The sequence below is a fragment of the Poecilia formosa genome, unplaced genomic scaffold, assembly GCF_000485575.1.
Source record: "Poecilia formosa unplaced genomic scaffold, Poecilia_formosa-5.1.2 Scaffold297, whole genome shotgun sequence".
Classification (NCBI taxonomy): Eukaryota; Metazoa; Chordata; class Actinopteri; order Cyprinodontiformes; family Poeciliidae; genus Poecilia; species Poecilia formosa.
This window is the reverse complement of record NW_006800236.1, coordinates 743,814-758,218: the sequence shown is the minus strand read 5'-3', so window position 1 is coordinate 758,218 and position 14,405 is coordinate 743,814. Positions and strand designations below refer to the sequence as shown.

Below are 14,405 nucleotides of genomic sequence, written 5' to 3'. Positions count from 1 at the left end.
ACAGATGTTAAGCATGCACCTGTGCAGAATATCTGAGTTCACGAATTCATCTATTCCAAGTCAACATTCATTGAAATTAATGAGCCCAAAAGGACCAATGACAGCACACTTCAGCAATGAAAGAGTAAAGCTCAACAACTATTTTTTAAACCCTATTTTCGCCCGTTGCTAAGCAGCTCAAAAGTAGCAAAGCCCAGACATTCTCCTCATCTTCCTGCATTTAGTGGATCTGAGTTTGAGAAGCAGCAAAATATAGGCTAACGTGTTCAAGTTATTAAAGGGAAAGTTAAAAACTTAAAAAGTTAAAATGAGTTAAAAAGATTAGAAGCAGTTAATATCTTATCTGGAGTCAATAACTCCCTCTGCAACACATCTTGGTATAAATTCAGATTAGCTGGACGCTAGGTCTAACAGTTCACAAAATGGACTTCTACCATTTTAAGACAACTCCAATCGCAAATTTATGAGATCACTTTTTTTTTTTTTTTTTTACAAATGTTTCAACTTTTGACATATTTGTAAATGTCAGCATGTCAGCTATTAACACAGAAACTGAAAAGGTTTACAGGGGAAATGTAGTAGCAGATGGCACACCACCAATTATCTTCCTGTGTGAAACATATTGCTAAGATGGAACGTGGAAAAGACATGACATGCAGGAAATGGCAGTCATTGAGCTGTTATGGTGTTTTCTATCTTCCCATATATAATTAACATGTCACATGAATCTTAATCTGAAAAGGCTGTGGAATTCAGTGTTCTTCAGCATCATTAATAGGTCCGCAACATTTCCTTGTTCAATTACTACAAGAGAGATTTCAAAGCTTTGTGAGTGCCCCCAAGTTGTCAGACTACGTTTAGTCATATTTAAAAGAACATTTCTTCAGGTTTTTTAAAACACTAATCAATGTAGAAGTAATTGTAATTTTGGTCAGAATAAACATTATTAATCATGTTAGCTAAGAAGTTTTAAATAACAATGTGGTGAATTAAATCATTTAAGCAAAATTATTTTTAAAACGTTATAATGTACGACGAGGTGTACTTTAATGCACCACGAGGTTAGCGCTTGAATGCTACATAAGAAGCCGGTCAAAACAGCTGTGTCCATAACTAACATAGACACCACACCATTTAAATTAAGAACACGTCAAACTCACCAGTGCTGTCCTACTGTCCAAGGACCACCGTCACTGCTGTGCCTGAGAGGCGCGTCCACATCCTCCACCGTCACCGAGCTCTCTGCTTGCTGTGGGACATCAGTCTTCCGTATATTCTGAAAAACTGTTAACCCGGAAAAACGTCTTAGTACTCGGAGGAATCAGAAATACCCCTAAAAATATGGGGTTGAGGTGTTGTAGAATATAGTCTGTCACGACAATTACCTGGAAATGTTTCCCAAAAGGTCAAATAAACAACAGAGTTGGTTGAGAACAAAACAGGAGCAATGACGATAAATACAGCATCGTCTGTAGTCTGTAGGATGGATCCTATTACACGAGTCAGAGGCTCCAGACACAGAATCGCTCACTGGAAGTAGCGCAAGCAGTCGGCAGATGTGGAACTTCGTATTTATCACTTCACAAACAGTTCATGGCGGGACCCGGTACTCGAAAACTTCAGGGTCCTGAATTTTTTTTTGTTCCGTTTGTAGCAAAAACCTAATTAGCCAAAAAATAAAAATTGTAAACTAGCAGTTAGCTGTGTGAGAAAGAAGCGCCGCGCGACTGTTTGAGTTGTACCTTGACACAGGTCACGTTATTTTTTGTGCTGTCATTTTCCCGTTTTTTCAACGTAAAATGCTGAAAAGTAGTCTTTGGTCTTCGCCCTGGATTTATACTCAAGAAAGATGTTAATTTATATCGTATAAGATATTCATTTTGCTTTAAAGATGTTAAAAGGTCCTCATTTCAGAAGTTTCGAGGTATGGCCAATGCGTCACTGAGTTGCAATGTAGAAGCGGTAAAACGTCAAGCTTTTATCCACTAGGTGGCGGCAGAGGGAAGCTGTGGTTCGTGTATCACGACATCATTATCGAGTCACTGCAGCAGAAAATATGGAGTTAAATTTGTTTCACAATTATTCAATAAAAAAAAACTGATGTCAATTTAAATAAAATAAAATTGTGATCAAAACTTTTGGAACTGTCAGGATATTTTTTTTTTTTTTTTACAAAAAATTGTGTTTAAAAACTATATATATTTGTTATTAAAATCACTAATTTTTGTCTCATGAAGTAAAAGAGTTATTTGCAAAATATAAACTTTTATTTGCGCTTCTCAAACTTTTGCTTGCAATCTTCTATTTTTTGGTTGTGCTTCTCAAACTTTTGCTTGCGATTCTAAGTTTTTGTTTATGAATCAAAGTTTTGCTTTGACGTTAAATTTGTTTCACAATGTAAGACGATGTAAGATGTTTTCCTAATGGTTAGCGCTGACTAAAGCATATGAGTCTGACTCCCTGCTATCGCAGGACTCTGTACCAAACTGCAGGGCTTGCTGCTTCGCTTTGGTGACGGGACATAAAATGTGAATGGTAAGTAATCTTAACAAAATTACACCTTAACAGCTACTAAAGAGTCAGGCAGTCGTTGGTCCCTTAGCGTTCAGTATGTAGCATATAGATACTGAAGTTAAAGCATGTGACATAGAAAGTAGCTGAGCTCACAGATTCAATGTTTATGTTTATATCTACAGTTTTACTTCCTCTTAATGACAGCCAGGGGTAACTGCAGATGATCTAAAGCTACAAACCAAATATTGACCCATTCTTATTAAATTGCTGTTAAATTGTTTTCTGATAAAATAATTAAAAAAATTAAATGCGTTATGTGAACAGCAGGAGTTGTAATGAGTTATGTAGAAATTTAATATACAGATGAATTCAGGTAGAAGGAAATGCAATGTAAATTGTGTGGCAGTTCCTATTTGTGTCCACTAGATGGCAGATGTCAGCAGTTATTGGTTTCCTGTTCCTGATTGGCTAATGATGACCTTGTTGCTCTTTAATATTATTTCCCAACTCTTCTGTCTCTTTTAATCTTAAATTAATATTTCCTTTGTAAGTGTGAATTAGAAGCAGATCCACAGAGCGTCACTCCTTCTGTTCACTTATAATTATTCAAGTGCAGGTGTAAAACAGGTGCATAAACAGAAATATATTTTCTTACAAATAAATTCATGACTTTAAAATTGATTTCAGTAAAAGTGACAAAAGTAAAAGAGAAACATGAGAGTCAGGGTACAGAAAAACAAAAAATTTATAATTATTAAGGGTACACTTCAGCCTGTTGAGATCACAGCAATAAGAGAAAAGAATCTAACAACAACAAAACAACACACACACACACACACATATATATATACACTTTGCTTTTGGATAGAAACAGACAAACCTCAAGATGATCACAACAGACGAAACACACGGAGAAGATTTTCTTTCTCTGAGAGATGCTATTTGTTACATGTGCTAAAATGAGACTAGACTTCACGTGGGACAACGGCGAGGTTCAGTATACAAAGTTTCAGTAATGTGCAATACAAAGCAGCATGCTGTTTTAAAGATGAGGAACATGTACTACAACCGCAAACTGTGTACATGGCCTCATGCTGTGGCTTCTCCAAACCACCCTTTTCCATGCAGCTTCATCTGGACTTTTGAGGGAATTTTGTGTTGTTACTTGTTTGTTTTTTTTCTGTGGAAATGAAATCTTCAGTGGCTAATACAGTATTGCATGCATAATGTACAATTGGGTTTATATAATAAAAAAAAGGAAAAGAAGGAGGAAAATACCTGAAATCCACGTATTCCATTCAAAACAAGTGACATTTGGCTTTCTTTTTTCCAAAATAAAGAAGTTGTTCAGCAGTTGTATTCACTGTTGTTTTCTTTTTACTGAGATTGGTGGAAATAATAATAATAAATAATAATAATAATAATAATAATAATAATAATAATAATAATAACAGAAGAGGGATGTTTCTGGAAGGCTGGTCACACCAGACAACATGGATTTTCCACAAACACTATTCAACCACCACCTTGGATTGGGTTATCCAGCAAGTGGTTTCGTCAAATGAAATGCAAAATGTCAATTTGAACAACTACTGCACTCTCGAAATTAATGTCCAAAGTGATACTTTGAAAAAAGAAATGCTATGTGCGTTGCTAAAACTTATTAATTTATGCTCGTTTTTAAAGATTGGCTTGTTTTTCTAGGGCTTATGCCTTAAAACGGAAGGATAAAGACCACGTCTCGCAGACCGGATGTAAACGTGTTCTCTTATGACTGCCGGATGTGACGTAAGCACAACGAATCAACGCGAGCGCAAAACTTCATAAAATAAATATATCCAGATAATAACGTTATCCCCTTCTTTTGTTAAATAAAAATAAAACCTCAAACTTTCATATAGAAATACACGATAAATAGCTTGTGTATTGTTAAAAGCATATTTTCAGGGAATGGGCGTTTGTGTGGTTGTTTGGTTGCCCTCTAGCGGGCAAAAGCCTCTATTGCGTCCACATCGAGTTGTTGTATCCTTTTATAGTTAATAATTATCTAAATTAGCATAAATAAAAGCATGAAATTTCAGCTTAGTTGAATAAGTTCAATTAACTGCTGAATTATAAAATTTGAGATGCACCTCCTTCAGTTTATGTAGCCTCTGACCCAGCAGCTGCGCCCCCTGGAGGATGTCCACAGAATCCAAGAACTTCCTCCTCAGTGGGCTTGCGTAATGTTTTTTTGTGATAGACACTGAGGCGAAAATAAAAGAGTAAAATAGTTTATTTTTTTTATCAGTAAAGATAAACAGAAGGCACACATACAGTATCTGAGGGTAAAAGTCACACCAGCGTCAGGATCTATAGTAAAATATATGAGGAACATCTTCTGCCTGAAGGATTCAGAAAGTTCTTCCTCCTTGGAAAGCTGATGCAACATATTTGCAAGCAAATACAGCCTTTTGCAAAAATATATCCATATATAATTATACACTTTTTTTTCTCTCTACACACTGAAGCAAACAAATTATACAAAAATGCAGAAAACTATCTCGGTACATTAAATGGTGAGGCGTTTTGAAGAAAAAAAAAACATGCCTTTCATAAGCATAAGAGTGGCAGTCGTACAGGATCTCTCCCCCAAAAATATAAGCAATACTTTCATCATAAACCGTTATAGGAAATACATACAAGTCCATATAATGCTAAAAATATTAGCTTTAAAACCCAAGGGGAAAAAAAATGTACACAAAAAGACATTTTCAACATATAGATGTCTCAGGATTATACGGTCCAGAAAACACAAGAGCGTCCCTTTCGAGCACTCTGGGTAATATGTTTACTAAATTAGCAAAAGGAGTGCCATGGCTTCAAGGTTTATTTTTTGTTTTTGGCTGCCAAACAGGTCCCAGAGTTTACAAATTTGAGAACAGAAGCGATGGCCATGCTACAAAATTACCACCGCTGGAAAAAAAAAAAAAAAAAAAAAAGGACCAAGAAAACAACAAAAAAGAAAAAGCTGCAACTGAAACACTAAGAAAAAGTTGATGACAAGGTTTGTGAGGGACAAAACACTGCATATCTGTGCTTAAGTGCAGCTGCAGCTTTAGAAGAAAATGCTACAGACATTAGTTGTAGAGTTACAGCTTCAATCATGCAATCAAGAGAAATTGCTAAAAGAACATTGTTTCCGACAATCTGGCCTTACTTGTTCAGATTCCTTTAACAGCAGTGGCGGTTTTTGATATGACAAATGTGGCTTACCAACCAGGGTATCACTCTGTTAGGGGGCGGCAACAACAACAACAACAAAAATAAAATTAAGTCCACTGTGCCCTCAACAAATTTAGTGCTGCGACAGTTAGAGAAGAGTAAAAAAAAAAAAAAGTTGACGTTTGAGGTTGAGACAAGCGTGAAAACCACAGTATATACAAAGTTTAACTGAAAAGTTAAATACTGATAACATTATTTAAAATGATTTCTGAAAGTCAAGTAATATTGTATTTGAGAACAAAAACGATGACTAAAGGAATGAACGCATGCACGCTCGCCCACCGAGTAATCAAGAACCGCCACTGAATATTTATGGGGCAAAACTGGCAATTCTTTTATTTAAAATTAAAACCATATCTTTAAATGTTTGGGCATCTTCTGGTCAGCGTTTTCCTCTTCAATGTTAAGGTTTCTTGCAGCTATTTTGTGCAGACGCAAAACAACATGTCCCAATTTAATAACAGCTGACTTTTCCTCTAAAAAAATGCAACCCTTCCCACGCCGGCTGAAACAAATACCCTTGAAATGCCTGTAAACACAATCATCTGAAGGGGAACTAAAGTTTGTTTTCTTCGCTGAAGAAGCAAGTTTAACAGTCTCAGTGACTCAGATTTCCAGCTTTTTCTGGTTGCATTGACATTTTTTTTAAAAAACTAAACTTCTTGCCGAGAAAAATAAAATAAAATAAAATAAATGCTTATCTGAAATGTTGCTCAGTAATTTTACGTTTCGCCTGGTTTTGTAAAATACAGTAATATTGTGTTTTTTTTTGTTTAGTTTTTTTTTCCCCCGTTCCAGCTGCTAGTACGGGTAGCTGTCGGGGAAAGCCAGTCCCTGGACGCACTGCTCCCCTCCGTCCATCAGGTACGGACCCTCGTCCTCGTAGCTGGGCAGGGGGAAGCCGTCCTCCTCGCTGGGGGGCAAGATCGCGTCCAGGTCGGCTTTTAAACTCGGCCTGTGGTTTTCTGGGAATGCCATGGAGAACAACGCGTCGGGGTTGCACACAAATTTGTAGACGTACCTTTCCCCGGCAACCTGCGGGAGGAAATAAAAGTATTGAAAAAAAAAACAATCTTTAAAGAAAAGAGAATCGTGTGAAGCTGTGTAGATGAGAAAGATGGATGACTCGCCTTTACCTTCTGCATGATGCCTTTTTCGTAGTAGTACCGCAGCGAGCGGCTCAGCTTGTCGTAATTCATGGCTGGCCGATTTTTCTGGATGCCCCAAAGGCGAGCCACCTGAACCAAAAAAAAGACAGTAAAATTATTCAAATCAAAGAACTATTCTTACAAATGGTTTAAAACTGGTAGTCTTCAGACTAAAAGCGCCACCTCTTCCGGATCGATCAGTTTGAACTCCATGTTGCGTCCCGTCCACACGATCAGGTGTCTGTTTGCCGGATTGTCCAGCAGCGTGAGCAAGAACTGCCAGAGCTGCAGGGAGCCGCGGCGCTGGTACGGCAAACCTTCCTGCTTCACTTTACCTGGCCGCGAGAGACAAACACTGAGTTCACTCGTCTCGCTTCGGCCTCCAAAACCATCAGATTCCGCTTATTTCTAATGGCTGAGAATAAAATGAAATTATTCAGGGGGTTTTTAAGCAGTGTGCCAGTAACCTACCTTCCAGTCTTTCTGGTACAACACAGGTGTCATCAAAGTACCGAAGAGGCTCTCCGTCAGGACCAAATCCTGTGGAGAAAAAAATATTTTAAAAAATTGAGTTATGCATGTCATTATACTATTTTCTTTTGTGAATATTTTTTTTCTATTGCTGACATAAATGAAATATTTTAATACATTATCTTTCAGTTGCATCTAACTAACCATTTAGTTTTGGAATTTCGGATATTATTAATGTCTTAAATTGTGGCATATAAACGGTCAAATGGGCAACAACTCAATCGATAAATAAATAGAAAAGAAGTAAACATTTAATATGAAAGTAAGTTAACAGAACATAATTTTATTAATTCATAATTAAGCATTCATAATTATTTTACTTTTAATTTAGCTAATAATCTCATAGTCCTCTGCAACATAAAGTCCCAAAAAAGTGATGCTGTCCAATCATCAAGTTCTGAAATAACTACAAACACAGAATTATTTAAGTTATCAGTTGAAACATGGATTCATTCCTTCAGTTGTGCTAAATTAGGGCACTTTTCGATTCTCTGTGTTTACTTATTAAATCGTGGCAGTTTGGACTCCCGTAAGGCAGAATAGCAAATCATTAACTAGAACTCACCAGCGTTGTTTTTCTGAAACAGAACTGGAGACTTTCCAAATGTCGACTGGCAGGTTTGAACCTCTGAAAAAGAGACAAGTGAGAGATCCAAGGAAGCTTCTGGCACAAATTATTTAGCCCAAAAGTTATTATGCATATTACAAAAAAAAAACAAGCATTTTAAACATACCAGGTTCAAAGCTGAAGTCTCTTGGCTCTTGTTTGATTTTGACGTGGTTGAAGTTGGCTTGGGGCGGGGCCAGACCTGGACCGGCTGGCCCCGGGTCGGGATAGCGTGGGTCCACCAGCTCCTGCTTGAAAGCGCGGGGAGGGAGGGGGACGACGGGTTCTGACAGGTGGCGCTGGTACAGAGGCCGGCTGTCGCAACTGGAGGGGTGGTACGACGGGTTTTGGGTTTTCTCTGGAGGCAGGAAGGGCAGGCAGGGATCGGACAGCTGCCGGTGGAACCTGGGAGGACCAAAGGAAGGTCTGAGTCGTCCGTGGAGATGCACGTAAAAAACAAAAACAAACATTCAGGTAAAAATCAGAGCTCACCTTTGCTCTGTGTTGAAAGCCGCCGCCGAGCAGCCCATGGGGGTACGCGGCAGCGCAAACTGCTGGTTTTGGCTGGCCTGCGGGAGGTTTTGGCGGTGGAAGGGGTTGGAAGTTGGAGCTCGGCTGCTCATTTGAGGTGGGGAAGGCTGCAGCTGCCTCCGTAAGGGTGGGGGTCCGGCAGGGTGGATGGAGCTACACTGTGTTGCAGGTGCATTGGCTGGTCCCGGTTTGTTTTCACAGGCACTAAGGGAGACGATGACATAAAGAGTGTAGTTTATTCAATCCTCATGGCTTTTTTTTATTTTTCAAAATATAAATAAGTTGGAGGTTGGTTCCATAGTTATTTCCCAAAATCTCTTCACAATATGACAAGTATGGTAGTAAGATAACATAAAAATGTGTAAAAGTGACCAGAGGAATCCCGTTTACAAACATTTATCTGGTACCTGTAACTGTAAAGGCACATATCAGTCTGGGGAGTCCCACAGGGGGACAGATCTTGGGACGGACTGGGCTCCCGCTTCACTTTGCTGACAGGCGGTCCATGAAGCATCACTGCAAACAGACATTACAAAAGAATGTTTCAGTATATTTGACTTTTTTATGCTCCCGCAACAACAGAAAAAAAATGTCCAAGGATAAGATTTCTCCATTCCTCACGATTTCTGAGGTCTTTTCTCGGATTCAACAGAGCTCTTTAGCTCGCTCTCCTTTTCTCCTCTGTGTGTTTTTCTCATATCCGAGCTCAACTTTCCTGGAAGGAGCCGTCAGATTGCCATCAGCATGTTGCCGTGACGCCAACAGGCCACAAACATTTCCATGTGCGACACGCTCGCAGGCGGCTTTATGGCCTCGGCCTGGAGACGTTCAGTCACGGGAGCCGTCATTAAAGCGGCACTAAATACGAGCGCCACGTGTGTGGGAACGGCACCTAATGTACCTACTTTGAGTCACGATATAACATCGATACACCGGCCCCAGATGCCGTCTTATAACCCCCCTCATTTCCTGCTCTTGTGACTACTAGCACTGATTTGGCAAAGCTCCAACACATTTGTGTGTCTCTGGGTAATGTGGCGTAATCTTTGCTTGGAAACACAGCAGAGTACAGTGGTATCCTTAGAGGTCGACTGGGTTCATCTATATCACAATGGAACATTGAATGTGTTGGGAGCAGTGATGGCTTTAAAGGCCAACAGCTGCCCACAGAGATTATTGTGCACAAACAACTCCTGATAACAGTTGTTCGTGCACGTAATCATAATATTTTTATATAGATCTCTAGAAAACAAAACCCTTTATGGCTTCTTTATACCTTTTGCTGCAATTTGTAAACTAGTGTGACATTCCTGGATCAGTTTCTATTAGTCTCATCTCAGAAAAGGATCAAATATATAGAAGGCAATATGTGCCAAAATTCGGTGAATGTATGGAGGTCTACAAGTGGTAGTTTCATAAAGAATATGCACCTCTAACAGTGGAAAACTTTAAATGATTAATTTGGAGCTCTATGAAAAAGCATAGAGCGCTAAAATTGCTGCAATTCACTGTCAAAATATGGGGAAGTAAAAGTGCCAAAATTCAGCCAAATCAATATAAAAGTAATAAGATGTGTGGAAAGGGAATGAAATACTGAATAATTTAAGGAACACAATTTACACTTAAGCTTTCTGTTATTTTCTATAATCTAATGTTCAGATTCTACAACAAATTTTATTGTTTTTTGGTGGGATTGTGGGGAATCTCAGTACATTTACATTAAATGTCTGTACAACAATAGTCATAGCGTGAGAAAAGTTTAAAGAATAATGCATTAAGAGGCAGCAGAAGTTTTTGTACACAATCAAATCTTCTACTGTAATTAAATGTAGTTATGGGTTGGCGGTTTGTCAGGGGTTTGTGGTTTTGGTTTGAGTCGGTTTTAGTTTATTCTCCACTTGACCTAAAAAGGGACCAACAACAAATGAATGGAAATAGGGAGTATTCAGTTCTCACAGAGCAAATCGTAATTTAATTTAACTATGTTTGACATTTTACTTTTTCTCATGGTTTCCTGAAGAACAACACATTTGAATACTGTGTACAAGTGTAACATTTAAGGACTTACGTGATTAATATTGATTTAATGGTTTATTTATTACATTGTGGCAGCTTTGGAACAACATAATTTTCTCCTCCACACTACTTGCAGTCCAACACCCAGGGTAAAAATAAATAGAACAAACTCATTATCTGGAAAGCAGTTTATTTTCCTCAAGTGAGTGGGCAGCACTGTTTGCTCAGACTATTTTCACACGTCTTCATTTGCAATTTGCAACAACAGCATAGTATTAAATATACACAGCCGCCACCACGCAGGGAACAAAATGGCTCCATTATTTGCCTTTCATAGTTTATAAACAAAAATCATGCTCTGTTACATAAGCAAATGTGATTTGCATGTAGGGTTCTCAACCAAAATAAATGTTTGCATAATAAATCACTGTCATTTTTATGAAATGCTGCTTGTGTAACTGTGGGTGACATCTATAAATACGAGAGGAGAAGTAGTTACTCACAGTTATTGGACTGGAAATCTGGGACAAACTGCTCATCATCAGGAACCTGAGCTGTCAGACGGCAGAAGACAGGATGATTAAGGACTTGCTGAAATGCTGAGCCAAAAATAATCAATACATGCAGCGTGTTCGGTTTTATTAATAGCAGGTAGCTTTTGTAGCTGCTATTTTTAAATAAATGTTTGCTTTGCTTTTTACCTTCTGCAATCCATATTTCCTGGAGCTGGATCAGATCCTGAAAAAGCTCTGAAAGACAAACGCAGAGTAAATTTACACGTGAACTGCTGCATTTGGAAACATCAACACCGGAGACAGAGTCGACCAAGGTGATTGTACCTTCTGTGTCCTGAGCCAGCTCTGTGTCCAAGAACCTCCTCCGTCTGTCGCCGAGACTCCTCTCCCCCTCTGTGTGGCATTTCTGCGACCGGCAGCAGTAAAAACAAATCAGATTGCAATGCACAAACCGATAAATAACGGGACATAAAATCGGCAGGTTAAAAACTCACACTCTCGGGCACCACAAAAGGAACCTGCTGATCGTAAAAGCCGTCCATGTTGCAGCGGTGTTCACCCTGGAGGGCAGGACAAGCGGGCGCTATTAGGTAAACACTTCAATGCATCAGATCTGCGGCTGTTTCCACCTGATTTAACCCTCCATTCATACAACAATCATCCCCTTAAAGTGACTCAATTGGTTTATGTTGTTCTGACCTCTGCGACCAGACAGCAGGGCTTAGCTGTGCCTCTAGCAGCCTCATTGCAAACAAAAGCTGTGTGACATCATGAGTTATGAACATGAGAGAAAGCAAGAAAGCATGATGTCTTTCGGTTTTGTTCACAGTGGCCTTGAAATGCTCACTGTCAATGGGCAAAGCAAAAATATTTATATCCAGACAGCACAAGAGGATTTAGGGGTAGACTTTGACTAGGCCATTCGAACACATGATTATTGTTCTTCATGATACAGTTTCTCACAAATACAACAGAACAGTTGTATTAATGAAAGTAAAGTACTAACATGTTCACGATTAACTAACAAGACGACTTCTGAAGGGAGTACAAATGCACACCACACTTTTCAGATTTGTTCTTGTTTATCCTTCCCTTCCACTTCAAAATGTAAGCCCAAAGGAAGCCGAGAGTGGACGTTTTCGCATTATACTTTCCCCTCATGGTTTTTTCGAGATAAGGAATTAATTTCCCGATAAGTCAATTTCCAAATGGTTTTATCAAAATGACGAGTTAATCTCAGTTTATACGGAAAATATCTACGTCGGCTTAGGTTTAGCCCCACCTTCGGCTAGTTTTATCACCTAAAATCCCAATAAAATACAATACAGATTCAAGGAACTGACAGCAAAAGCAGATAATTTGTGATGGGCAACTTGTTTTACGTCGTTTCAAAACGACGTAAACAGTATGTATTTAAGTTTTGCGACATACTTGTAAGAAAACCAACTGTTTTTACTCAAATTTACTAAGCGAGAGAGCCGAACGTAAAATTGGACAAATTGTGAATGGAGTTTGGCGCTGACCGCTGTGGGACCTCCTTGTTTTTCTCAATGAAGTGAAACTTGATCCTCAGCAGGAGGAGGAGGTGGAGGAGGAGAAGAGGAGGGCAGCTCACCATTGAGAAATTTACCAGAGAGAACGGAAAAAATATTCATAAAGCTAACAAAACGAAAAATAACAACAATAATAATAATAAAAAGAACAGTCAATGCAAACAGAAACAGCGTCCTGCGGGGCCGACAGATGCGCGGAAATGGACGCATGTTGGCTTTGATTGCTAGAAAATGGCGTTCGCCTCTTTAACCAGTATCTGCTCCCTTCACAGCCAGCAACAAACCGCGACTCTGCGGTTTGCCTGGATAGACGGGGGAAAAAACAAGCACGTTTCGACCAACTTTTATATACCCATCAATAATATAATGCAAAACATACCTGGGTAGTGAAGTTATTGTTGGAAGAGTGATTTAAAATAAGTGGTCGCAGTTTTTTCCCCCTACATCGCCTGCAGCTCCACGAATAAACACTCGGCTGTGGATTTTTCTCAATGAAGAGCTCACAGATAAGCTAAGCAGAGTACAGCCCTCCCATTGGCTGAAGAGGGAGTCAATCGAAAATTGAGCCAATCACTTTCAACATAGCTCTGACGTCCGTACGTTCTGTTTTTTTATGAATGACTGCGTTTCATTCATGAATTCACAGCTTTCTTAAAGGGCCAGAGCCGCCAATTTGAATAAATAAAAAAATTAATGTGCGTAAATTAACATCTTTCGACTGAATATGTATCTTCATATAACACAGTGGAACAACAACGCAACACTGTAATTTAATACAACTCAAGTTATAATTTTATACATTTAAACAAGAAGATTTCCCCAGGGTTCCACAAAATACTTTTTTTTTAAAGTGCAAAAATGAAAATAACTCCTACTTCTGCTTTGCGTGTATTCAAGTCGATGACGTCACAAGAAAACACAAATACTGTGCTCCCCGGCTGGCATTTGTAAACATTGTGGTGGGCGAGCTAGTTTTTACTCAAGTTGCATTTGAGCTGCAAGGGGCTTTACCTTATATGTGATTCTGTTTCCAATTACTGCTTCAAGCCAGGATACGGATGTGGATGGTGAAGCCATGTAAATACATAGATGATTTTCCTCTGGGTGTCTGAACTCATACTGTTTTAACTTACCACTGTAGAGCTAAGGAGGGGAAAAAACAGCTTTCTGGTGACTCTGCTGTTCAGAGAAGTGGGAAAGTTGACTTCCATTGGTATCAGAACTGGAGCAGAACTGGGAACATCTTCCTGAATCCTGGCAGAACTTGGTGTCTGAAATGTTAGTTTTGGCCTCAAACTGTCTTTCCCCTCTGTGACAAATCACAGAGAAGTTTCAAACCCTCAAAGTTTTATATTTTCTCCAAGCAGCCACTCCGAGACACAATTTATTTCAATCACCTATTCACTGCTTGCAGGAATATAATGTAAATCTACACTTCTCAAGCTTTAATTCAAGGTGCAATGTTTTGACTGTGTACTTGGTTGTGTTGTGCTTTATTACGTCAGTTAGAGGTGGTGATATATTGAACTATTGTGATCTAAAACCTAAAAAAAAGTTGTGCAACTTCCAGATTTTCACAGGTTGTTTCATGTAATTCATATAAAGGAGCAACTCAGGGTAATAATCCATAGCTTAACACTTTACAATATGTATTCCTGTATTGCAGAAGGGTCTTTTTGCCATGTGAGATGCAGAATTTCTCCCCCTTTAGTTCTGCTTTGATCTG

At 38.9% G+C, this 14,405-nt stretch overlaps 1 protein-coding gene and 1 long non-coding RNA gene across 3 annotated transcripts; both read right to left on the bottom strand.

Annotated features, from left to right (window-relative positions):
• Positions 1-433: 433 nt before the first annotated feature.
• LOC103151963 (uncharacterized) lies at positions 434-2,117 on the bottom strand. The gene is made up of 2 exons (XR_001658656.1): positions 1,386-2,117; positions 434-1,284 (listed from the first exon to the last, which is right to left on the bottom strand). It is a non-coding gene; the product is annotated as an uncharacterized LOC103151963 (long non-coding RNA).
• A 2,654-nt stretch (positions 2,118-4,771) lies between these two features.
• LOC103151961 (ETS translocation variant 5-like) lies at positions 4,772-13,179 on the bottom strand. Of its 2 annotated transcripts, none has more exons than XM_007572253.2 (13): positions 13,059-13,179; positions 11,621-11,686; positions 11,451-11,532; positions 11,313-11,360; positions 11,115-11,165; positions 9,003-9,111; positions 8,557-8,799; positions 8,192-8,469; positions 8,023-8,085; positions 7,398-7,466; positions 7,110-7,261; positions 6,909-7,016; positions 4,772-6,813 (listed from the first exon to the last, which is right to left on the bottom strand). In XM_007572253.2, exons 2-13 carry the CDS (start codon positions 11,666-11,668, stop codon positions 6,580-6,582), a joined length of 1,485 nt encoding a protein of 494 aa, XP_007572315.1. In that variant the 5' UTR covers positions 11,669-11,686; positions 13,059-13,179; the 3' UTR covers positions 4,772-6,579. The 2 variants fall into 2 exon arrangements, with proteins under 2 accessions (XP_007572315.1, XP_007572316.1); XM_007572254.2 differs by having other exon boundaries at positions 6,915-7,016.
• Between the last annotated feature and the right edge of the window lie 1,226 nt (positions 13,180-14,405).

Excerpts from the sequence above, each read along its gene's own strand:
- LOC103151961 (XM_007572253.2), bottom strand. The coding sequence starts at position 11,668 with ATGGACGGCTTTTACGATCAGCAGGTTCCTTTTGTGGTGCCCGAGAGT. Across the intron at positions 11,166-11,312 it reads GGAAATATGGATTGCAGAAG|CTCAGGTTCCTGATGATGAG; the intron begins GTAAAAAGCAAA and ends GCCGTCTGACAG. Across the intron at positions 9,112-11,114 it reads AGATTTCCAGTCCAATAACT|TGATGCTTCATGGACCGCCT; the intron begins GTGAGTAACTAC and ends GTCTGTTTGCAG.